The sequence below is a fragment of the Malus sylvestris genome, chromosome 8 (assembly GCF_916048215.2).
Source record: "Malus sylvestris chromosome 8, drMalSylv7.2, whole genome shotgun sequence".
NCBI lineage: Eukaryota > Viridiplantae > Streptophyta > Magnoliopsida > Rosales > Rosaceae > Malus > Malus sylvestris.
The window spans coordinates 845,382-868,968 of NC_062267.1; the positions used below are offsets into that span (position 1 = coordinate 845,382).

Consider the following 23,587-nt stretch of genomic DNA (forward strand, 5'->3'; position numbering starts at 1 on the left):
AACTCCAGCCTTGCTGGTTGCTCGGGCGTCAGGCGAGGAGAAAGGGCCCTCGGGCCGGTGGGAGCAAATCCAACGGGGAAGGGCCCGAGTGAGGGTGGGAGGTCGAGCGAAGGGGGGGTGGGGAGTCGACGGGCCTGTGGCCCGAGGGTTTTGTATTTTTTTATTTTTTTTGTGTGTGAGAGAGAGAGATAACTTTTGTAATTTTTTATTATTTAAACAAACATAAAAAACTATTATTTTTATTGCTTATTGCCAGGGGAGAGGGTTCCAAGGGTGGAGATGTAAATGGCAATTACTGTTTATTAATGGTAATTACTATTCATTTAAGGCAGTTACTGTTCAATAAGGTGAATTGAATAGTGGATTGCGAGGACTCCATGGGTGGAGTTGCTCTAATATTGCGTTCCCTTTTCGAAAGCAAAGTTCAAAACTTGAAATAGCCGCATCGCTCCATTTTAGCGCTAAAACGCAAACGGAAAAAAAAAAAGGCGTGACGTTGAGAGCAGAGACGAAGCGACACCGCACACACTCACTGATTGAGTATGGAGATCAACAGCCCAGCACCGGGTCCAAACACGGTGACGGTTCGCCGTAACCCTCACCGGAGGGCCAGGCCAACGCCAACGCCCGCCACAGCGGCTCGAGAAATGCAAATTCCGTCTTCAATTGCGCCCGGAGTACGATCTTTCCCAACCCAAGAAATCCTCTCCATGGACGTTGCTAAAACGAACCCTGTGGCCGAAAACCTTAGGGTTTTTCTGAGGATTCGGCCCCTTGTGCCGTGCAAGCTTGGGGACAAAACAGGCGGCTTCGGGGCGGATCAGAATCCGAAGCCGAGATTAAAAAATGCTTGGCCCCAAAACCCGGCGAAGAAGAAGTCGGCGGCCGGACGATCGCCGCAGATCAACAGAAAGATAAAGGAAGACGTCTGTATAAAGGTGAATACTTCTCATTCAGTGACGCTATCGCCGCCACTAGCACTGCAGGAATCTAACCGCACGAAGACTGAGGTTTATGAGGGGTTTTCCCACGTCTTCTCCTCTGATTCCTCTCAGGTTAGTTTTCGTTTGTGTTATGTTTGGTTGCAGAGAAAATGCTGGAAAATTCAGTGGAAAGTATGATTTCAAATTGTTCTTTTATAATAATCATGTATAAATTTCTTTCCTTTTGGCGAATTTGTGTTGTTGTTGATAGGAAGAGGTGTATGATAAGATGGTGAAGCCTTTAGTAGAAGAATTTCTGAGGGGTAAGAGTGGGATGCTGGCTGCATTGGGGCCTAGTGGCTCGGGTAAGACGCATACGGTGTTTGGGTGCCCCAGGCAGCCGGGTATGGTTCCGCTTGCTCTTCAACATATCTTCAATCAGACTTCAGGGAGCATTTCTGAGTCTTCGAGGTATTGGGCAATGTCAACATGTGATTTTAGTCTTTAGATTTAGTTGCTGGACTTGTTACTCAACTTATATCGTATGATGTCTTCATTCACTCTTCACAGATCATTTTTCATATCGATCTTCGAGATAAGCTCTGAACGAGGCAAAGGAGAAAGGCTATTTGACTTATCTCCTAATGGCGGAGATTTAAGCATGCAACAATCAACCCTAAGAGGCTTGCAAGAGGTTGAGTACTATCCTTGAGTTTAATTTGATTATGTGGTTGGATATAAGAAATAACTAGCACCTATTCCATTTCTGTAAACAGATACCCATTTCTGATGCTAGACAGGCAGAGTCGTTAATTGCTCAGGCAATGCTAAAGCGTGCAACGGGAATGACAAATGCAAATAGCCAATCAAGGTGTGTGAAAGTCATTGATGAACTTATGTATTCTTTGTTTCATCCATTTTTCTACATTGTTTCTTACAATGTCTGAATTTTACGATCACGTAAGAATTATGGCTACATTTTTTATATGCTTCTAGCCGGTCACAGTGTATTATAAACATTCGCGCTGTTGCTGACAAGTGTAATGGAGACGACAATAATCAAGCAAATGCAAATGATGGTGTCCTCACTATTGTTGATCTTGCTGGAGCGGAAAGAGAAAAAAGAACTGGAAATCAGGTTTCACATATGTGACTGAATTATTCTCTTTGAAGTGGCTGTTTTTTAAATGTTGAAGTTTGTTCAATTTTGGATGTTCAATGCATCCCTCAGAGTATGATATTTGCTCTATAATTGTTACCACCATCTCGCCGGATCTATACTATTAGTATTTTTGGGATACTTCAATTAATGACAGATTTTTTTGCACAAGTGTAGTCTTGATTTTGAATAATGATTTTGTTTATGGTTTGGTCTTTTTCTTTTAATTTTCAGGGAGCCAGATTGCTCGAAAGTAATTTCATCAACAATACATCAATGGTTATAGGCTTGTGCTTGAGAGTATGTTGCCTTAAGTTGGTTTTCTAGACTTCATTATTCATTTGCATTTTATGTTTGTTCACCATTTTACTTGGGTGATTGTTGCTTGCTCATTTTTTTACAAATTTGAAGTCCCCTTATTTGCTGTTGTAGCTCTCTCTCTCTCTCTCTCTCTCTCTCTCTCCCCCTATGCGTGTATGTGTCTATAGTCATTTTCCTTTCTTTTTTGTGGATTTAGTCGTTACTCGAGCATCAGAAGAACCCTAAGAAGCCATTGCAGAAACACTTTCAGAACTCTTTGGTAATGTTTTACTCTACCTATTGAAAATATGTAATATGTTTTGCTTTACTGATTTATGTACATAGTATATCGGAATGGCCTACTGAGATGTATGTATGCTCATCATGCATCTTAGTTATCTGATCTATTGACGAGAAACAATCTTTTGTTTAAGTACCTAATACAAAGATTCGAATTGGCATGAAATATTGCCAGGGTTGGTTTTTTTTTGGAGGTCTTTTGATAACTTTAATACAATTTAGGATCAAATGTTACTAATGTGATTTTTTTTCTCTTCAAACAGTTAACCAAGTATCTGCGAGATTATTTGGAAGGCAAGAAGAGGATGGCATTGGTATGCTGTCTTATTTCCAAAATTGGCTAACCAATGGAGTTTGTTAAAAAACTTTTGATGAGTTGGAATATTCAAAATATGTGTTCATTTTCTTGCGGTTCTGTTGCCGTTTGCACTTTCTTTCTTAAACTCGCAGATTTTAACAGTCAAATCAGGAGAAGAGGATTATCGTGATACATCTTACGTGCTAAGACAAGCCTCACCTTTTATGGAGATCAAGTACAATTCCACACCCCCAACCCAAAAATTGCACATTATATTTGAACTATTTCTTGCTGTATGAAGTGTTAACAGCTTTGTACTATGTATTTCAGGTATAATTATGTTGAAGAACCATCAAATATCTCATACCCCAAAAGGCATTTCCAAGCTTTGTCTAGAACTGAGCAGCGCAAAAAAATGAAAGTTACCGATCCCGATGCTTGCACGGTATGTCTTTCTGGGTTAAATTATTCTTTCAATACCTTATAAGTTATATTATTATTTCATTTGTGTCTCAATTTCATTGCTGGCTTCAGATGTTATTTTGACAGTATGCCTATCTGAAGAGTAACATAAGATCATTTCACTTTCTCTTTTAAGCTTGCTAACTTTTACTTTCTTGAAACTTTGTTTGACTGCACCGGTGTAAATATGAAGACAATACTAGATGCTTCTTCACTGAAATTATTTTTAATGGGATTAGCGTTTCCATTTTGACTTTGTTTCTGATCAGTGTTTGTATCATTGTATCCATGCTACACATGTTCCCAAACTTCTGCAAAAATTTATGGATGAATATTATGTACACATTGGGTGTTGTGATTATTTCGGTAATTGGTGTGAGTGTTTCCAAAAATTTCTCTGTATCTATGCTGTAGCTTAATTGGAATAATTGGAAGCAACTATGACATGTATTATAGTTCCCAAGTGTCTGTATCACTATTGGATTATTTTGAAAGAAAACCTAAAGCATATCTTCAAAACTTCTATTTTCTGGTTGATTTCAGATTGAAGAACGCAAAAGCATTGAAGCTGAAAATGCACTATCCAAGGAAGGTTCTGTAAAAAGCAGTGGTAACTTAGATGGACTTTCCCACTTTCTTTTTCTTATTCCAACCGCCAGGATTCCTTATATAATTTGCTTAGTTTCTGCTCTGTGCATTTACAAAATCAGGTTGCGTTGACTCCTATCAGGGAGAGAGAAACCATCGGATAATGCAGAGTTTTTCCAAAGCTATATGGAATGTTTTGAAGCAGTATAAAGAAAAACTCAAGGTAATGAAGAGTTTTTAAGTTTTTGGAAAGTGATATCTTCTTGTTTTGAAACACACAAGATTTTTGAAGTTAATTAACTAGCTCCATATACTCATTTGTATTGGCCAAAAAGTATACTCATCAACTCTAATTGTAAGTAGGTGGCAGATGACGAAATCCAACATCTCAGACAAAACCTCATGACTGAACATACAAGATGTCTTGAGCTTGAAAAGGAGCTCAAGGATGTCCAGTCCTGCTGTTCATGTTCCAACAGAGAAGCAGTTGAGGTCAGCTTGTCCGGAGTGGGTGGTCAAGAATCTAGCAATCTTTATGAGGTTTGACATATTTTGTCTTGCTCAACTATTATCTACCTCTTAGAGTTTGGTTTCATGTTTGACTTGGTTAGTAGTCTTATCTTTAATGAATTTGCTTACGCTGAGTGGTATTACCTTCCTGATATACTAGGTGAAAAGTTTGGATGTTGGTGAGGTGAGTACTTTATGCCTTGAACTTGAAAACCCAAATCAGCAAGATCATCAGGTAAGAACTATCAAGAAAGAAGATTTTAATCTTATCGTATAGAGTGATTTTCATTTTAGATGAATTGGAATTTAACGTAGCTGTTACATGCTATATAACGCAGACATGTGAGAGAGTTTCCGGCAGTGAACATAGTGCCACGGATCTGTGTGAGTCTATATCTGTCAGACTGGAGGATAGTTATTTAAGTGTGGATGTAGCAGGTTAGACTTGAAGAGTTCAATAGTTTACATTTGCATATCATGTTGTACCTGTAGCTTTTACTATGATTTGTACTTTGTAGTTGTAGCTTCTTAACCAGTAAGTAGTGCTGTGGACTTTGACCACAAAACACAAGAACCTCTTAAATCTTGGTTTTGGGTCAGTCTGATATTCTTTTGCCTACTAGGTATCATTACCTCAGTGTTTCTAGCTTGAGTTTGTAAGTTTAAGGTTTTCAGGTTTTATAGTGGACTCTTATCAGTCACTTGCCATGCATAGAAAGGATAGCTGCTCTTCTGTTGAACTGGACGACTTGCTTAGTGAGGGGCATAAGGTTAAACTCTTGAACTATATTTTGAATTTTTGTGATTCTTTGAATCTTATTTTTCTTCCAATGATGTTTATCTTGTCTGTACGTTTTCAAGCTTTTTCATTGTGCTCAGACATACTTCCAGCCAATCGTTTTTTTTTTTTAACTTTTGTTTTACATCATCACTGTCATGAAAAATGGCTCCACTCTATAGGATTCTTTTTACCTCTTCTTTACATAAGGCTCTTGTTAACTAGTGTGAATAATTGCACGTGGTTCTTTTCCCTGTTAAATAGGAATCATCAAAAGATATTTCCTTAAATGGATATTGCAATGCTGTTGACCTGCTAGATGGTGAGAGTGCACTTGATACTTCTTGCCAAGTATTACAGACGGAGAACTTGGTGGAGGTTGCCTCTACTGGACAATGTAATGGTGTTGACCTGCTAGATTGTGAGAGTGGACTTGATACTTCTTGCCAAGCTATGCAATTGAAGAAATCGGAATATGCCCCCTCTACTGGACATTGCAATGCTGTTGACCTGGTAGATGGTGAGAGTTTACTCAATGCTTCTTGCCAAGCATTACAGACGGAGAACTTGGAGGAGGTTGCCTTGACTGGACAAGGTAATGGTGTTGACCTGCTAGATTGTGAGAGTGGCCTTGATACTTGCCGAGCTATACGGTTGACGAAATCGGAAGATGTCCCCTCTACTGGACATTGCAATGCTGTTGACCTGCTAGATGGTGAGAGTGCACTCGATACTTTTTGCCAAGCATTACAGACGGAGAACTTGGAGGAGGTTGCCTTTGCTGGACAACGTAATGGTGTTGACCTGCTGGATTGTGAGAGTGGCCTTGATATTTCTTGCCAAGCTATACAGTTGAAGAAATCGGAAGATGTCCCCTCTACTGGACATTGCAATGCTGTTGACCTGCTAGATGGTGAAAGTTCACTCGATACTTCTTGCCAAGCATTACGGATGGAGAACTTGGAGGAGGTTGCCTCTACTGGACAAAGTAATGGTGTTGACCTGCTAGATTGTGAGAGTGGCCTTGATACTTCTTCCCAAGCTATATGGTTGAAGAAATTGGAAGATGTCCCCTCTACTGGACTTTACAATTCTGTTGACCTGCTAGATGGTGAGAGTGCACTTGATACTTCTTGCCAAGTATTACAGACGGAGAACTTGGTGGAGGTTGCCTCTACTGGACAATGTAATGGTGTTGACCTGCTAGATTGTGAGAGTGGACTTGATACTTCTTGCCAAGCTATGCAATTGAAGAAATCGGAAGATGCCCCCTCTACTGGACATTGCATTGCTGTTGACCTGCTAGATGGTGAGAGTGCACTTGATACTTGTTGCCAAGCATTACAGATGGAGAACTTGGAGGAGGTTGCCTTGACTGGACAATGTAATGGTGTTGACCTGCTAGATTGTGAGAGTGGCCTTGATACCTCTTGCCAAGCTATACGGTGGGAGAAATCAGAATGTGTCCTCTCTACTGGACATTATAATGTTGTTAGCCAGCTAGATTGTGAGAGTGGACTTGATACTTCTTGCCAAGCTTTACAGTTGGAGAAATCGGAAAGGTTAGGGGGTGTTATATCATTTTAAATTTTGGTCGCCTGCTTGATTTCCTTAAGAGGATTTTGTATTAAGCACCTTTTTGGTTGAATTTTTGCCTATATTTATTGTTCTAATCAGGAGAGCTTCGCCTTCTTCATCTCCATCACCAAAGGATTTCAGTGCGGTGGATGTTGAGGATGAGATTCAGAAACCTCGGGTAAAGTTCTTAGCGCTCTCTTTTTTTACTTGTTCTCAATGAGCTTTTGAAAGAACTTGCACCTCAATGAGTTTTTCTGTTTCTTCTAGGAATTATTGAACTTTCCAACATCACCGAAGGTAGACCTTGTGTCAACTAAAGGGTGCGATGTTATTGAGATTCCAGACAGTAAACCAAGAGAGTCCCGCGTTTTGGATGCGAAGGATGAGATTCAGAAGCCTTGGGTAAAGTTCTTAGCATTTTCTTGTTTTACTTGTTTTCTATGAGCTTTTTATAGGACTTGCACCTCAATCATTTTTCTTGTTTCATCTAGGAATTATTCAACTTTCCAACATCTCTGAAGGAAGACCTTGTGTCAACTAAAGGGTGCAACGTTATTGAGATTCCTGACAGTGAACCAAGGGACTCCGTTGTTTTGGATGCGAAGGGTGAGATTGAGAAGCCACAGGTAAAGTTATTAGCAGTCTCTCTCATTATTTGTTCTCTATTGTCTCCTTGTATAACTTTCACTTGGAAATCGATCTTTGTTCACTCTTGAATGTGGTGTGGATTCTAAAACAACCTGCTATTGAAAAAATCTTTTCCTTTTTCTTACAGACGTTATTAAATGTTCCTACATCACTGAAGGAAGACCTTGTGTCAACTAAAGGGCGCGACGCCATTGATGTTACTGACAGTGAACCGGGTGTTAAAATCTCTACAAAAACAGAGAAACCGAAAAGGTTCTTCTACGATCTTTTTTCTCTACTACTGCATTTGAATGAATGGCTCTCTTCTGAACCCTTTTATATGGAAAAAAACAGGAGACTTTTGCCTGCATCATCCTTATTACTAAGGGATTTCAGTGCTCTGGACATTGACGATGATGAGAAGCCAAAGGTAAAACCCAATCTCTCTCTCTCTCTCTCTCTCTCTCTCTGTGGATATATAATGATGCATTGCTAATAAAACCAATTTGCAGCGTGGAAAGAAGAAATCAGGTGCTGTTGAAGAAAGGCACAGAACGCAGGGTAGCATCTCTCTTTTGCGTTTGCTCCACAGAAATCTTCCTAGTTAGGAATTAGTACGTGTTCATTTTGCACCTGGCCCATTTTTCTGTTGTGTGTTTTGGTCCCCTCTGTAATTTAGGGTGTGTTGTGCAAATGCTTGCATTACGTATCATACGAGAAATATTCCGACATGCATGTCTGACCATGTTATTTAATAACATTTTTATAAAATAAAAAAAAATTAAATATTTTGTATTTTAGTCACATTCAGCTTCACGTGATCTCACTTAATGTAAGTGCTGTAGTTAAGCACTCTTATCGAAAATCTTACCAAAAAACCTTAAGTTGTTATGATATTTGCCTTTGTTAACTACTAATTAGTTACAACTTACTATCGAGAGAGACTTTTGATCGATCGATGGGCCGATCTGGGGCTTTGAAGAACTGTTTAATGACAAATGAATGTCATCAACACTTCATTTTTGTTTTTACAATCTCTCTTGAATGCTATTCCCACGCGAACTTTTTAGGAGAGATCTTTATTTTACTGTAGCAAATGCGTGAGTCCACGTCTACGAAATTCTTTGAATTTGACATGTGAATATGTTGAAAGTTAAGTGCAAACCGCATTGTCATTATTTGGTTGTACGTGCAAACAGCATTGTCATTATTTGGTTGTACGAAGAATTCTTCACATTCACATTCTTATATGTTGTTTTTTTTTTCTTGTTTTGTTTTTTTATTTGTACTTTCGGAGCTTTTGATTCAAATCTGTATGTCACACGACATGTTTTGAGTTCAATATTTGGCGCTGGTGAATCACATGATGGTGGTTAGGAGGAAGCTGAAATGCCTTTGTGAGTCTTCTCGACATTTGGACTGTTGTGATGAAGCCTCCAACATGTGCCTCTTTTTTATATAAAAAATTAAAATATTAAAAAAAGAAGATTTTAGCAATGGTCATTTTATTTCAATTCAATTGGATTAATGGTCTCTCAACTAAAAATTCTTGATCATTAGTCCCTTAACTCATTAAAACATGCATCTATAGTCCTTTTCGTCAACTTCATCATAATTATGTCAAAGTGACTCATGTTGAAAGGACCATTACTACAATGAGGTTAAAATTAAGGGACCATTACTACAATTTTCATTTGGTTTTCTACATTGCCTCTTGATTCAGCCTCATGTGCATGACACGTAACTTATTTTGATAGAAGTTTTAACGGAATTGACGAAAATGACCATATCTACACATTTTGATGAGTTAAGGAACTAATAGTCATAAATTTTTAATTGATGAACCATTGCTCCAATTAAATTAAAATTGATGAATTATTACTACAACTTCCTCCAAAACAAGGTTTTGAAATTAGTATGTGAAACTTGCTTATTCATATTCTCAAAGATAATAAAAGCTAATAAACACCACTAGTAATGATAAAAATGGTTCGCTAACCACTGTGCAAAGTGATGGTGATCCTTTCAAACGAAGCCATTTGGCGAAAGTCCAATTTTTTGTCGTTTTTATTCACTAATAAATTTGTTGGCAAGTTGTCAATGTTTATTTTCTAAATAAATATGTAGTCATCTTGTCTACGTTTAGGGTTAAATTAAAAATTTTGGTCCGTAGGTTCTTAATTTTTTTTCTATTGCAAAAAATTGGTAATATTGGAGAAATTAATATAGACAACATACAGTTGTTGTACTACAAAAAGACTTATAACGTCAATGCGTAAAGTGAGGATGTAACACATTTAAGCATTGGTGCTTAAAATGGTAGTGTTGTTTTAGAGTGCACTTTACCACTTCGAAGAAGCAAACAATATCCCAACATGTAAAAGAAAAATCATAGTCGTTGTTACCGAAAAAACGTTTTAAGTCAATAATATTTCTCTTCTCAATGTTACACCTGAAGCCAAATTATAATCCCCTCTACTTATCTATAGTATAAGCAACTAAATTAAGGAAAAGAATCATCTCCAGATCTCTTCTTCCTAATCCACCAAATCAAGAGATCCGTACCGTTGAAATTTGATTCAACAGCTGAAGTTATTATAACTTCTAAAATGATTACCTATTTGTAGCCGTTGGATCAAATTTTAACGGCATAAATTTCCTAATTAGATGAATTAAGAAGAAGAAATCCGAAGAGAATCACTTTCCTAAATTAACAAACAAACAAGATAAACTACAAACCATCATGTCACTAAACTCGATCACATGAGTACGTGAGCCGCACGTGACTGCGACGGGACCCCATGAAAGTGACACGGATAAGCCTCTCTCCTTTTCAGCCCGTAGGCCTTAGTTTAGACCACGTCCCACCCCACTGCGAAAAGCCCATAAGCCCCACAACGAAATGGACAGTTTTGCTTTTTGGTGCATCCACCTGTCACCTTTCCATTCCCCCATCCGAACAAAACGTCACCGTTTCATTGGTCGAGCTCGTCGCCCGGTTCCAATTAAAGAGAGATTTTTCAGTGTAACCGTCACACGAGATGATACACTACATGTTATTATACAAATAGTGAGATATATGTCGCCCGGTTCCAATTAAAAAGAGATTTTTCAGTGTGACCGTCACACGAGATGATACACTACATGTTATTATACAAATAGTGAGATATGTGTCGCCCGGTTCCAATTAAAGAGAGATTTTTCAGTGTGACCGTCACACGAGATGATACACTACATGTTATCATACAAATAGTAAGATATGTGTGTTAAAATGTTAATAATTTAAAAAATAAAATTTATTAATACTTATATAAAAACACGTAATATCCTATTCCGATTATAATAAAAAATTCCTCTAAGTAGATGAGAGCACGAGAAAATAAAAAAAACAAAACGAAAAATTAATCGAAACAAATTAAATTCAGAATTTCTGGAAAAAGAAAAAAAAACAAGAGGAAACGGTAGACTCTCGTTTCTCTCTCTGGTTCGAAAAGAAAGCTTCACAGAGAACAAAGCGAGGGTTTTACGAAGGAGAGAGTGAGAGAGGGAGGGGTGAGAGAGATACAAATCCTGCGAGCTTAGAGAGAGAAAGCACAGCACATACACAGAAGAGAGAGAGAGAGAGAGAGAGAGAGAGAGAGAGAGAGAGAGAGCGGAGGAGCTTCTGAATTGGACTGTGTCAAAGCTAGGGTTTTTTTTGTTCGCGAAGGTAAAGTAGACGACGAACTGCAGCTTCTAATTTTTTATTTTTTTGCCCTTTTCCATTACAATATTGTGAAATTAATTTGATTCCAATTCGGAATTAGCCTTAATTAAGCACCATCTCTCGTGGCATTAATTCTCGTAATCCTGATTAATTTTTCCATATCCGTATATTTTCACACCACTTCTCGTTCGTCCGAAGCTTGAAAAGGTGGGATTTTGATCCTCTTCGCTTTCACTTCCCTGTTTTGGATATTAGGGTTTCCCTTGTTTGGATTTTATAGCATATACTTATAGCCAAATCAATGGAGCTATATGATTAGTGGTTTAAGTCTAGGTTTTACTGTCTGATTCAGTGTGTGTCGGTAATTTTTTCCCCTAATCATGTTATACACTTCGGAATTTCTCTTCGTGCATTGAACTTGTTACCTCTTCGGTTGTTTCAGGATTAGGTTGCGTGTTATTTGTTGATGTGATCCAAAAGCTCCAATCTTCATCAGGTACGAATGCTACTCTCTGCCTCTTATTCGTTTAATGAGAGATTTGTGATTTGGTATATGTAAATATGTTTTTTGTGTGCATGATATTTTTATTGTGAGCGTGCTTGGATGATCGATTATCAGCATATTTTAAATTTGGTGGAGAAGCAAAATTTACACTTTGAATATGACTTCAATTTCATGATATATATTGAACAACGTAGCTTCATTTTTGTATGGTTCTATGTGGATTAGACTTAAGAACGCTAGATGTTGTTCGTGTGAGAGTAGGCAACTTTCTGTATTTTTATGCTAGCGTTCCTTTCCTATCTACACAATTACAGATCATATTTCTTAAAAGTTATTTGTTTCTTTGAACTTTAGTGACAAGTGCTTTTGTATGTGTTTCACACTCTTTGAAAAACCTCTCATTTATTAATCCATTGTTTGGCTGCAAATGCACTTGTGTGGAGTAGTGGAAGACTTTAATTGAAATTTGATCATATTGGATTGTATAATAAGTTTATGATGGTCTGGTCAAGGAATCTCACAGTCTAGCAATACGTTTTGTTAGGCTATTATTTACAATGGGTTAATATACTGGATGTAAATGTGTGAATCTTGTATCTGAATTTTGGTATAACAGCAGATTCAGTCAAGTGGGAACATCAATGTTGATACATTGGTCACATAGTTCTAAATTTTGTGAGTTGAGTTCTGTAAGGGAGAAATAGTTCATTTGTGAATCTGTCGGATACGAACTTTACCCGAAAGGATCACTTCTAGTATAAATACGGCTTGTCTTATGCGTGATCATCATAATTTGATATTTTATTTTATTTTTGAATTTTTTTTCTTAGCTTGGTTGAACCCAACCTTTTCCTCTCTTACTTATGTTATTGTCATCTTATCTCTGCGTGGTTGTAATTTGTCAATGGTGGCAATTCATCACTTGGGGCTTATGTAATTATAGTTCAAACTCATGCTTGATCTATGCTTTATTTTCAAAGTTCTTAATTGGAAAGAATTGTTTAGTTTTAAATTGTTTGAGTTCATTTAATTCTTGAGCGTTAAATGTTATTAACTAATTGGGTTTGCAGGTATTCTGTCTTGCCAGTTTAGAACATATTAATATTTATAATCATTGTTGCCAATTTAACAAATTTATGTTCAAGTCTCTACAAGCTTGATGTGGATCAACGTTTCCTCTTTAAGTTAGAATTTTCACATAATGTATTTGTTTGATTGATAGTGTATCAGATCATTTAATTAATTTTTTTTCTTATTCCATTTACTTTTTACTCTTTGCCTCTCTATAGAGTATTTTTATTGCACTTATCAGATTTTGTATTGCTTGGGACAATCAATTCGTTTAAACTTCTTATACTTGGATAGTTAGATGTAGGTGAATATTTACTTGAATCTGTAATCAGTTCAAATCATTGTGTTCTCTTGACCTAATAATACTAGAAGTGTAGAATATGCACTTATGTTTCACATCACCTTTTGAATAAGAAGAAATGATATCAATGACATTAATAGTAATATGCCTTAAAGTTTTACTATTTGTTGCATGATTAGAGGAACTTATTAGAAGTTGGTGTGAAATTCATTAAATATAACCATGCCTGAGGCACCACCTGATCAAAAAGCTTTTCCTAAAAGTGTTCAATTCTGTCTTCCTAACCAGTTAAGGGACATAACAGTAAATTGCTTATGGTGGTATTAATTTCTGTGTAAGTTCTTTTATTGATTTTTGACGTAACCATTTGTAATTAATGCAGTTCTGAATGAAAATTAAAGCATTGGTGTTCTGCATGGAATTCTTGTAGTGTAAGCATGCTATGTAAAGCACCATGACTCTCGAAGATTTCTTTACCTTAACTGAGATGAAAGATGGGCTCACAGCCCCATCGCGAGTTCAGGAGCTGGTCACCGTAATGCAGAGTGAGAAAGATTCTGTCGTGAATAATATTGGCGATGCGACCCGGCAGTGGGCTGCTGTTGCAAGCACAATTGCTGCCACGGAGAATAAGGACTGTCTTGATCTTTTTATTCAATTAGATGGACTCATGTTTGTTGATAGATGGCTAAAAGATGCCCAAAACTTAGGTAAAGATACAAATGAGAACTTTGTAGAAGAGTCAATAACTTCTCTGTTACGAGCACTTGAAAAGCTGCATAAACACAATAAGAGGTCATTATCTTCAGGGATCTGGAGTACTGTGAAGAGTCTTCTTAGCTACAAAAGCTCCACGGTTCAGGATCAAGCGAGACTGCTGTTTGATAGCTGGAAGGAGGATGGTAATGCAGTTGACGTTGATGTTGAGAATGCTGGGGTTCTCTCAGATGATGGGAGTTCTAAGAGTTTGGAAGAAGATTCTAAGCCATCTGCTTTAAATGTTACTTCAGAAGTAGGTGATCACAGAGAAAATCATTCATCAGGACATAACCCAGATGAAGTATTGCCATTAAGGACTTCGGTTGATCTTCAACCAGAAAGTGCTGATGCTTTACCAATACAACCTTGTAACAAAGAGTCTCCCCCAACCCACAAACATTTAGACAGCGCTTACATCAAAGATGGATCTCTGGATACTTTGGCCTCTGCTGTTGTGTTGAACCCTATTCAAGAAAATCCTATAAAAGATGAATCCTCTATATGTTCTGTGGGAGGGATTACATCAGTTGGAACTTCTATTTTTCCGTTAGCAAAGCCGAACAGTGTTGATGAACATTCAGATGGTCCAAAATTGAATGAGTCAAAAAATGAAAATCAGGACCACAAAGTCAACGGTTCCCCTAGGAAGTTGGGTGTGACAGACATCTCTTCAGGGTCTGGTTTGTTGGAACCTGGGACTGTTTATTCAGGTGCTGATAGTGCTACTTCCCAGGATGTGGCAACTGATTCTGCTTTGCAAAAAAATGCCAATCAGGATGATTCTTGTAAAAAATATACTGCTTTTGGCAGTGAAGGGACAACTGCATCTGATCCAAAGGGTGTGGTGGATGATACAAGAGCTGTCAATCCTTGCAGTACTACAGTTCAAGAGGGTGAATGCTGTTCAAACACACCGCAAGACTCGTCTGGGAATGGTAGTATTTCAGGAAAACTTGAAGATTTGGAGACTTCTTCCAAGATGGCTGTTGATGAAGATAAGGAGCATTCAAGCGATGAAGATGAGGAATTGACAATTCCTAATGAGTATCCTAAACTAGCAATTGATGCCAAAAGTCCTGACACAATTGATAAAAGAAGGTCAGATATTGAACTTGAGTATGGGATGGTTGACGCTCTAGAAGTTGCTCGACGGGTAGCCCAAGAATATGAAAGAGAAGAACCGGACTGCAGTTCATCTTCGGAGAAAACTTCAGAAGGTGGACTCAGACAGGTCAATAGCCTAGAATCTATAAATGCAGAACAGGACTTACCTGCTCAGGTTTCACCAAATGAGGCGCCAACTGAACAAAGTCATTCTGCAGAGCCAAATCCTGAGAGGGAGGACCACATAGATAGTTCAGAAAATCTGGGCACTACTCCACATAGTCATTCGGCAGAGGCAAATCATGATATGGAGTCCTCTCAGGTGACTGAAGCAGCTCAAGAACCAGAAGTTTACCCAGAAAAGGGTCTTTGTAGTTTTGATCTAAATCAAGAAGTGTGCTCCGATGAAATGGACCGCCCAGTAAATCCCGTCTCTACGCCAATTCCTGTTTCAAGACCAGTAGCAGCTGCTGGCTTACCTGGAGCACCTTTGCAATTTGAAGGGGCTATTGGGTGGATAGGATCTGCTGCAAATAGTGCTTTTCGCCGGGCATCTCCTCGCAGACCCTCAGATGGTTATAAGAATCTTTCTACAGGGGCCACCAGTGATAGCTCAAAGCAGAGGCAAAATTGCCTTGACATTGATCTGAATGTGGCTGAGGGTGGTGATGATTTAGGAAAACAAATTCTAGTGTCATCTGGCCTTCCTTCTGGGGAATCTTCAGTGGAAATGAGTCAGAATAGATCAGGGAGGCCCCATTTGGATCTGAATCGTATTGATGATGATGGTGATGCCTTACCATTGGATTCAAGGGTGGAAGGACAGTTCTTGTTCAACCGGGTTGGCCGTCGCAGCCCATCTCCTGCTTCATCATCTTCATCAATGCAGCCTTCTATGAGGAATTTTGATTTGAATGACAGGCCATATTTTCATATTGATTCTGTAGATCATGGGCCGGGTAAGTCTTCTCAAAACGCAAATGCATATGGATGGCCTATACAGGATGCTTCAGTTATTTCTATCATGGGTACCAGAGTCGAGATAAACAGAAAAGAAGCTTCTCAAAATCTGTCCCTGGCAAACGGCAAGGCTATTGAGGCCGCAACAGAAGCTACCATGGCAAGAACTGGAAGCTTTTTGGACATGGGTTCAACAGTCTCTTACTCTCATCCTCCTGTTTTCGCCTACAATGGATTGGCAACTGGACCCACCTTGTCGTTCTCCTCAGCCATGTATGGACATGGTGGCACAATCCCCTACATGGTGGATTCCAGAGGAGCCACGGTTGTACCTCAAATTATGGCCTCTCCGTCAGCTGTTCCTCCACAGTTCTCCCAGTCACCATTCATCATGAATTTGACTGGTGTGCAGCCAGGTCTAAATGGTGTAATAAATGGTGCTGGGCCATCGCGCCCCAGTTTTGATCTGAACTCCGGCGGCTTCATGGTTGAGGGAGGCAATAGGGACTCGGTGGGCCTGAGGCAGCTTTTCATTCACGGTCCGGGAAGGTCTATGGAGGATCATTTCAGGAATAACTCACAACCCCCTTCAAGTTCTACGGTTGGTGGGAAAAGGAAGGAACCAGACAGCGGCTGGGAACCATACCCGTTCAGCTACAGACAGCAGCAGCAGCAGCAGCAGCAGCAACCACCGCCGCCATGGAGATAGAAGTTTTTAACTACGCCCTGACATTTCTTTGGATCAGTTTCATAAATCCAACTAAGTGGTAGATTGATACACTCGATCCAGAAGTGGGTGAGCTCTTTCGCTTTAGCAGAGCCCGAATAAAGTTGGAGGGAGTTTTATCAAGGTAACATTATTTATGTGATTAATTGCTGGAGGAAGAAATTAGGTTCTTGTTTTTAATTTATTGGTTTTTTGTTTCTGTTTTCTCTTTTATGTTTCATTTCATAGAAGGCCAGGGCAGTGCAGTGCAGTGCAAAAATAGGGAGACTTTTTGGTACGATGTAGCTGTAATTTCTCTTCTATTCAATTTCTATGTATATCACACAAATTATAGGGACGAACAATTTCCTACATTATTTATTTTAGGCAGTCTCTCTTACTTTCGTGTTCCACCCCACGAAACTTGCCCCAATATGCTCTTATGTTTTCAGGTCTGTGTTCACTGGTTGTTGTTATGTTATGAGCTCGGCTTGTATTTTCATTTATTGGTTTAGCAATCAAGTTTTGTTTTTAATATGACGATATCATTTACACTGAGCGGACAAGGACTAAAGTTACACAATGGGCTGCCATAATAAATTGTTATTCACGAGGTTCGAAGTTAAAAATACCAGTAGATTGTAATGCAAATTGATCAAAATGGAATCTTTCACAAACATTATGAGCAATAATTCAAGGTTTTTAATCAATTTTACGATTTACTAAGCAACAAGCCTTTTACGGATCTCAGGCTGAGTCCATTAACGCGTTAACCCAAAATTTTTCGTGAAAATTTAATTTTTGTGGTAGATTTTACATAATTATTAAGGAAAATTCTACAAGGCATTTGCAAGCAATTTTACTATTTATCGAACATTAATTTAAAATACTTATGGTGAGCCAAAGGTGAAAACATAGACTTAATGATGATCTTTGTATGTATTTATAAAACCGACTAAAAATCGTGAGTGATAATCTATATTTTTTGAGAAAAATGCAAATTTTATTTTCGCATTAAGTTTTAAAAGGCATTTGGAAGCAGGTTTACCATTTAGTGACCAACAAAAATATTTTTAATAAAATATTTAATTTGAAAACTAAAGAGTAAAGACTAAGTGAAATGAGACCCGGAACATTGCCAAAATGGGGCTTTCACTTCACACAATTTCAAAGGAAAGTCTCAAATTAATTTTGAAAAACCTCACGGTGAGATGAAGGTGAACCAAATAGATTTAGTGATGATTTTTGTACTAATTTGTAAAACCAGCTAAAAAAGGTATTGTTAAAATTCCCAAATTGATTTGAAACTATGGGTAAAAATTGAAATTTTTAGTTTTAGGAATTTTTTTAGTGGGAGCTACGAAAAATGTCGCAAGACTTATGGATGGGATCCTACCATTTATTAGCTCCCGAAACTATTTTTTCATTGATTTTCAAATTTGAAAAATAGAAATTGATATAAACTAATAGTGGGCACCCAAATATTCTTTTATGTGTCAATTTTTTTTTAAATGTCCTTATTAGTTTTAGGAAACATGTGGTGCAATGAGAATAACTCCAATTTTGACTTATAATGAATTTTGTAAAAAATTTCAAAATCAATTTGAAAATGTGGGTCATAACTCACAGTTTTTGTCAAAAAATTGAAATTTTAATTTTAGAAAATATATTGCCTGGGAGCTAAAGAAAATGTCAAGACATTTGGATGTGATCCTACCATTTATTAGCTCTCGAAATTATTTTTTATTGATTTTGAATGTTGAAAAGTAGAAAAAAAAATACAAACTAATAGTGGGACTCGAAATATTTTTTTGTGTCAAAAATCTTTGAAATGTCTTAATTAATTTTAGGAAACATGTGCTGCCACGAGAATGACTCAAATTTTGGCTTATAATGAATCTTGTAAATTCTCAAAATCGATTTGAAAACGTGGGTTATAACTCACAGTTTTTGTAAAAAATTGTTATTTTTAATTTTAGAAAATATTCAATGTGAGAGCTCAGGAAAATGTTTCAACACATTTGGATGTGATCCTACCATTTATTAGCTTTTTTTCATTATTTTTAAAGATGAAAAATAGAAATAATTAATGACCTAATGGTGGGCCCCAAAATATTATTTTTATGTGTCCAAAATCTTTGAAATGTTATGAATAATTTTAGGAAGCATATCGTGCAACGAGAATGATTCAAAATTTGGCTCAAAGAACTTTGTAAAAATCAATAAATTGATTTCAAAACGTAGATTATAACTCACAATTTTTGTCAAAAAATTGAAATTTTAATTTGAGAAAATATTTTGCGTGGGAGCTAAGGAAAATGTTTTAAGACATTTGGATGTGATCCTACCATTTATTAGCTCTCGAAATTATTTTTTATTTATTTTTAAAGTTAAAAAATAGAAAGAAAAAAATAATGACCTAATGGTGGGGTTCCCAAACCTTTTTTTATGCGTTGAAAATTTTCAAAACGTCCTAAATTAATTTTAGGAAATGTATTGTGCGACGAGAATGACTTGAATTTTAGATTAAAATGAATCTTGTAAAATTTTCCAAAATCGATTTGAAAACTTAGATCATAACTCACATTCTTTAGTTTTAGGAAATATTTTACGTGGGAGCTAAGGAAAATGTTACACAACTTTTGGATGAGATCCTATCATTTATTAGGTCTCGAAACTATTTTTTAATTTGAAAAATAGAAAGAAAAAAAATAAACTAATAGTGGGCCACCAAATATTTTTTTTATGTTGAAAACCTTAGGAATGTCCTAGATTAATTTTAAGAACATGTGGTCCCATGAGAATTAATTGAACATTAGCTTATAATTAATCTTGTAAAATTTTCAAAAATCGATTTGAAAATGTATGTTGTAATAACTCAGTTTTTGTGGGGAAAAAATAATGAAATTTTAGTTTGAGAAAATTTTTTTTTTTGTTTTTTTATGTTTTTGCATGGGAGTTAAGAAAAATGTTGCAATACCTTTGTATGTGATCCTACCATTGATTAGCTCATAAAATTATTTTTTATTTATTTTTTAAGTTGAAAGATAGAAAAAAAAAAAGACCTAATGATGACCCCCTAGATAGACCTGGCATTCGTGTCATGTTATGTTCATGTCGTTTTTGTGTCATACCTGATATCTTAACAGGTGCGTGTCATGTAACACACGTTAAAATAAACGGGTAATATGATCCGAACCGAAATCGACTTGTTAATATTATGAGGTAATATGACCCATCCTGTTGCCCGTTAAGAAAAATATTTTAAATCAATAAATAATGAAAATGAAAAAACATAATTTGACCCAAAAAAAATTGTAAAATATAATACTAAATTAGTATATACATACCACATTATCACATAAATATTACTTCAAAACATAAAAAATAAAAAAAATAAAAGCATTTGTCTTTCAAGTATTACATATCTCAAAATAAGAGCCCAATAAAAAAATATTAGTACATATTACTGTGAACACGAAAATTTCCTGAAAGGAAAGAGACAAGAACGTGCACAAAATAATATTTGTATTTGATGATTTTGGATTACAATCTCTCTCAAATTTGATCCTCTGATTCGATCTCCGTAAGGTGTTGATTTGTATATGTGCAATTGATCCAAAGGGCCGTTGGGCTTGATCTAAGGATGAACGTTCTTCAAAGGCCGTGGGCTTGATCTTGAAGGTGGATTTGAGCGGATCTTCAAGGAGCCGTTGGGGCTTGATCTTGAGGATGAGCGTTTCTTCAAGGGCCATTGAGGCTTGATCTTGAATAACGGTGATGAACGGATCTTCAAGGGCTTTTGGGCTTGATCTTGAAGAACAGTGATGAACGGATCTTCAAGGGCTTTTGGGCTTGATCTTGAAGAACGGTTGGATGTATGGATTTGTTGACGTTGTTGATCCAAAGGGGCGTTGGGGCTTGATCTTAGGATGAATGGATGATGAACGATGAACATTTTCTTCAAGGGCCGTCGGGGTTTGATCTTGAATTGATGGAAGTTCTTCAAGGGCCTTTGGGGCTTGATCTTGAATTGGTGGAAGTTCTTCAAAAGGCCGTCGGGGCTTGATCTTGAAGGTGGATGATTGTTGATCCAATGGCCGTCGGGGCTTGATCTGAGAAGAACGATGAACGAAGAACGAAGAGGGCTTTCTTGATTCTTCGGGAACCTGGATGCTTGAGAGCTTCGGAGTTTCGGAGTTTCAGAGTTTCAGAGCTTCAGAGCTTCAAGGTTTTGGTGTAATATGAATTCCTCCCCTTAAATGAATGAAATTGGCTTCTATTTATAGAATTTTCCAAGGCCTAATTTTGAATATAATATTCCAGATGAAATAAGTCGTTTCTGCCAGGTGTTGACACGTGTCCTGTTTGATGACTTTTCCGACTCATTTCAATTTTTCGTCGAGTCACACACTACGTGTAAAATTTATGTAATACATGAGCGTTGAAACTTTGATTTATCGGTCAACATTTATTTACCAAAATTTCGATGTCTAGAAATGCCCCCACTTCAAGGCGCGTCGTATACATGTGCTTGTCACGTGTATGAGATGCGTTTTGAAATCCCTTATTGTAGATGTCGATCCAAGGGCCGTTGGGGCTTGATCTTGAATTGGGCTGGAAATTTATTCAAGGGCCGTTGAGGCTTGTTCTTGAACTTTGTTTGAAATTTCTTCAAGGGTCGTCGAGGCTTGATCTTGAAGGTTGAAATTGGACCACAAGGAGCTTCATGTGGTAGATGATCTTTGGCTTTGGTAGTGGATGAATTGGCACGTATTTGTTTTTTGCGCTTGTTGACTTTCCACAGCTTTGATCTTGAACTGGGTTGGAGGACTTTCTGGATTCCTCCAATTGTTGACTTTCCACAACTTATTCTTGAACTGGATTTGATTCAAGGGTGGTAGACGCTTGATCTTGGATCAGACTTGTGATTTCCTCAAAGACCGTTGATGCCTGATTTTGAATTTGGATGGAAGCTTCTTCAAGGGCCGTTGAAGCTTGATTCTTGAAGGTTGACTCGAACACATGACAAGCAAGCACGAGTTAAAGGTGACGACTTGTTGCTTTGTTCAATCTTTCTAATTCACACATGAGCAGTTTGGTCAACGGTATGATCTTCAAGATTGATGGGCTCTTCTTCTAGTTGGTGACTTGATCTTTAAGGATTTGATTCAAGGGTGGTAAATCAGCACGTGCAGCCCACAACGCCTAGCAAGTTGACTCAAGAATTTGAGGGTCAAAATGAGTCATCCACCCAAAGTGATCGCAACCCTGATGATATGCGATACTTTTGATTTTGAAGAAGTAGCGGATGAATCGACACGTGTTTTGTTGTGCTTGTCTCCACATGCTTTAATGTATCATTTTCCATTCCTTAAATGTTCTCCAGGCAAATGTGGCATCTTCTCGAGTTCCTCAGCTCAGACTCTTTCTGCTGAGTTGAGTGTGCAGGCTGCAAGTTGAGTGTACAGGCTGCATTCTTCTCTACTTGTTTCTTCTGCACGTTGTCTCCACATGCTGCAAGGTATCATTTTCACTTGTCTTATTTGTTTTCCAGGAAGATGTGGCAGCTTCTTTGGAAGTACAGCAGTAGTGGAAGACGAGTACTTGAGAGCAATGCCAGGTAAGCAACCAGGCAAAAGTTCCAGGTAGTCGATTCCTTACCCGAGTTTGAGTGGAGGTTTCGGCATATTGTTTTCTTTATCCTTGTCTTTGTAGGTAAGAACAAGGACAAAGGAAAGGACATGGAGAAAGCATGATATGAGATACTCTTGCTTTCTACCCTGGTGATATGAGATACTTTTGCTTTGGTGTCATTTGCTTGCAAAGGTCCCCCAAGGAATAAGGAACACTGAGTGACTCGAGAGGGTTTGTTGGAAATGCATTCTCAGAGATGAAGAAAGGTTGAGTATGTCTGCCTTGCTATGGAGGGTGAAGGTGGACAGTTATAAGAAGTTCTTTAATACCTGTAGATGTACTATTCTTTCACTCATGTCGGCAACCGTTGAGTGATTGATCAGTATGGCTTCACGTGCTTTTCTTTTTCATCAGAAATCTTTGACAAATTGTCCGTAATTTTCGCCAAGCTGAGTGTGCATGTGACATGTGTTGACGAGGCTGAAAAAGACTGGCGCCTCTTCGATATCTGGGATTGGTGCTTCGACAAACTGCCCGTGATTTTCGCAAAGCTGAGTGTGCATGTGACAGATGGTGACACGTCTGGAAAAGCAGATGCCTTTCCGATTTCTGAGTTTGCCTCTTCGAGTTCTGAGCTCCGTCGAGTGCAGAGGTTGCATGTGACAAGTGCGGACAAATCTGGAAAGGAAGATTGGCCCATGTTTTCTGAGAAAGCCCAGCTTTTGAAAAAGCTAGCACTTCTTCGATTTTTGAATTGGCCTCTTCGAATTTTGAGCTCACCTCTTCGATCTCTGAAATCCCATTGAGTGCTGATTTTTTATAGAGGCACGCAGTTTGTTTCAAAGCACACTTGAATTTTTTTGCTTGTAGAAACTCCCTTCTTGCACTTCTAAGATCTTGATTTGTCCGACCTCTTCTTTCTTCAACACCTTTGAAAATGTCTGGCCCTTCCGACCGTCGTTTTGACTTGAACCTTAGTGAAGAGGCAGTCCCGCCTTCTCCAGACAATATATGGCGCTCATCATTCATATCCCCTACTAGTCCTCTTACTGTTGGGGATTCGGTGATGAAGAATGATATGACCGCTGCGGTGGTGGCCCAGAACCTTGTCACTCCCAAAGATAACAGACTACTTTCCAAACAGTCTGATAAGTTGGCTGTTAAGGATTCTCTGGCTCTCAGTGTGCAGTGTGCAGGTTCTGTGTCTAATATGGCCCAACGTCTATTTGCTCGAACTCGTCAAGTTGAATCATTAGCGGCCGAAGTGATGAGTCTCAAACAGGAGATTAGAGGGCTCAAGCATGAGAATAAATAG

At 37.9% G+C, this 23,587-nt stretch overlaps 2 protein-coding genes across 14 annotated transcripts; both read left to right on the forward strand.

The window, feature by feature from the left end:
* The first annotated feature begins 443 nt into the window (after nt 1–443).
* On the forward strand, nt 444–8,323 carry LOC126633573 (kinesin-like protein KIN-6). 11 transcript variants are annotated; one of them, XM_050304230.1, is made up of 24 exons: nt 444–1,055; nt 1,195–1,394; nt 1,494–1,617; nt 1,700–1,794; nt 1,920–2,061; nt 2,317–2,382; nt 2,600–2,662; nt 2,946–2,996; nt 3,133–3,215; nt 3,311–3,425; nt 3,986–4,052; nt 4,153–4,253; nt 4,394–4,570; nt 4,701–4,775; nt 4,879–4,978; nt 5,216–5,310; nt 5,583–6,320; nt 6,519–6,880; nt 6,996–7,074; nt 7,164–7,298; nt 7,388–7,522; nt 7,672–7,796; nt 7,878–7,953; nt 8,036–8,323. In XM_050304230.1, exons 1-24 carry the CDS (start codon nt 543–545, stop codon nt 8,129–8,131), a joined length of 3,813 nt encoding a protein of 1,270 aa, XP_050160187.1. In that variant the 5' UTR covers nt 444–542; the 3' UTR covers nt 8,132–8,323. The 11 variants fall into 11 exon arrangements, with proteins under 11 accessions (XP_050160187.1, XP_050160192.1, XP_050160188.1 ...); XM_050304235.1 differs by having other exon boundaries at nt 5,583–6,287; nt 6,684–6,880; XM_050304231.1 differs by having other exon boundaries at nt 5,583–6,089; nt 6,288–6,880.
* A 2,613-nt stretch (nt 8,324–10,936) lies between these two features.
* Nucleotides 10,937–17,035, forward strand: LOC126632323 (uncharacterized). Of its 3 annotated transcripts, none has more exons than XR_007626708.1 (4): nt 10,937–11,232; nt 11,672–11,725; nt 13,489–16,780; nt 16,885–17,035. XR_007626708.1 is itself a non-coding variant. In XM_050302696.1 (4 exons), the coding sequence occupies exons 3-4, from the start codon at nt 13,561–13,563 to the stop codon at nt 16,636–16,638; spliced, it is 2,883 nt and encodes a 960-aa protein (XP_050158653.1). In that variant the 5' UTR covers nt 10,937–11,232; nt 11,672–11,725; nt 13,489–13,560; the 3' UTR covers nt 16,639–17,035. The 3 variants fall into 3 exon arrangements, 2 of the variants coding, with proteins under 2 accessions (XP_050158653.1, XP_050158652.1); XM_050302696.1 differs by having other exon boundaries at nt 13,489–14,941; nt 15,137–17,035; XM_050302695.1 differs by having other exon boundaries at nt 13,489–17,035.
* Nucleotides 17,036–23,587: the final 6,552 nt, after the last annotated feature.

Coding starts and splice junctions, on each gene's coding strand:
- LOC126632323 (XM_050302695.1), top strand. CDS start 13,561: ATGACTCTCGAAGATTTCTTTACCTTAACTGAGATGAAAGATGGGCTC.
- LOC126633573 (XM_050304228.1), top strand. CDS start 543: ATGGAGATCAACAGCCCAGCACCGGGTCCAAACACGGTGACGGTTCGC. Junction 2,997..3,132: donor GCAAGAAGAGGATGGCATTG/GTATGCTGTCTT, acceptor TTAAACTCGCAG/ATTTTAACAGTCAAATCAGG. Junction 7,797..7,877: donor AAAACAGAGAAACCGAAAAG/GTTCTTCTACGA, acceptor GGAAAAAAACAG/GAGACTTTTGCCTGCATCAT.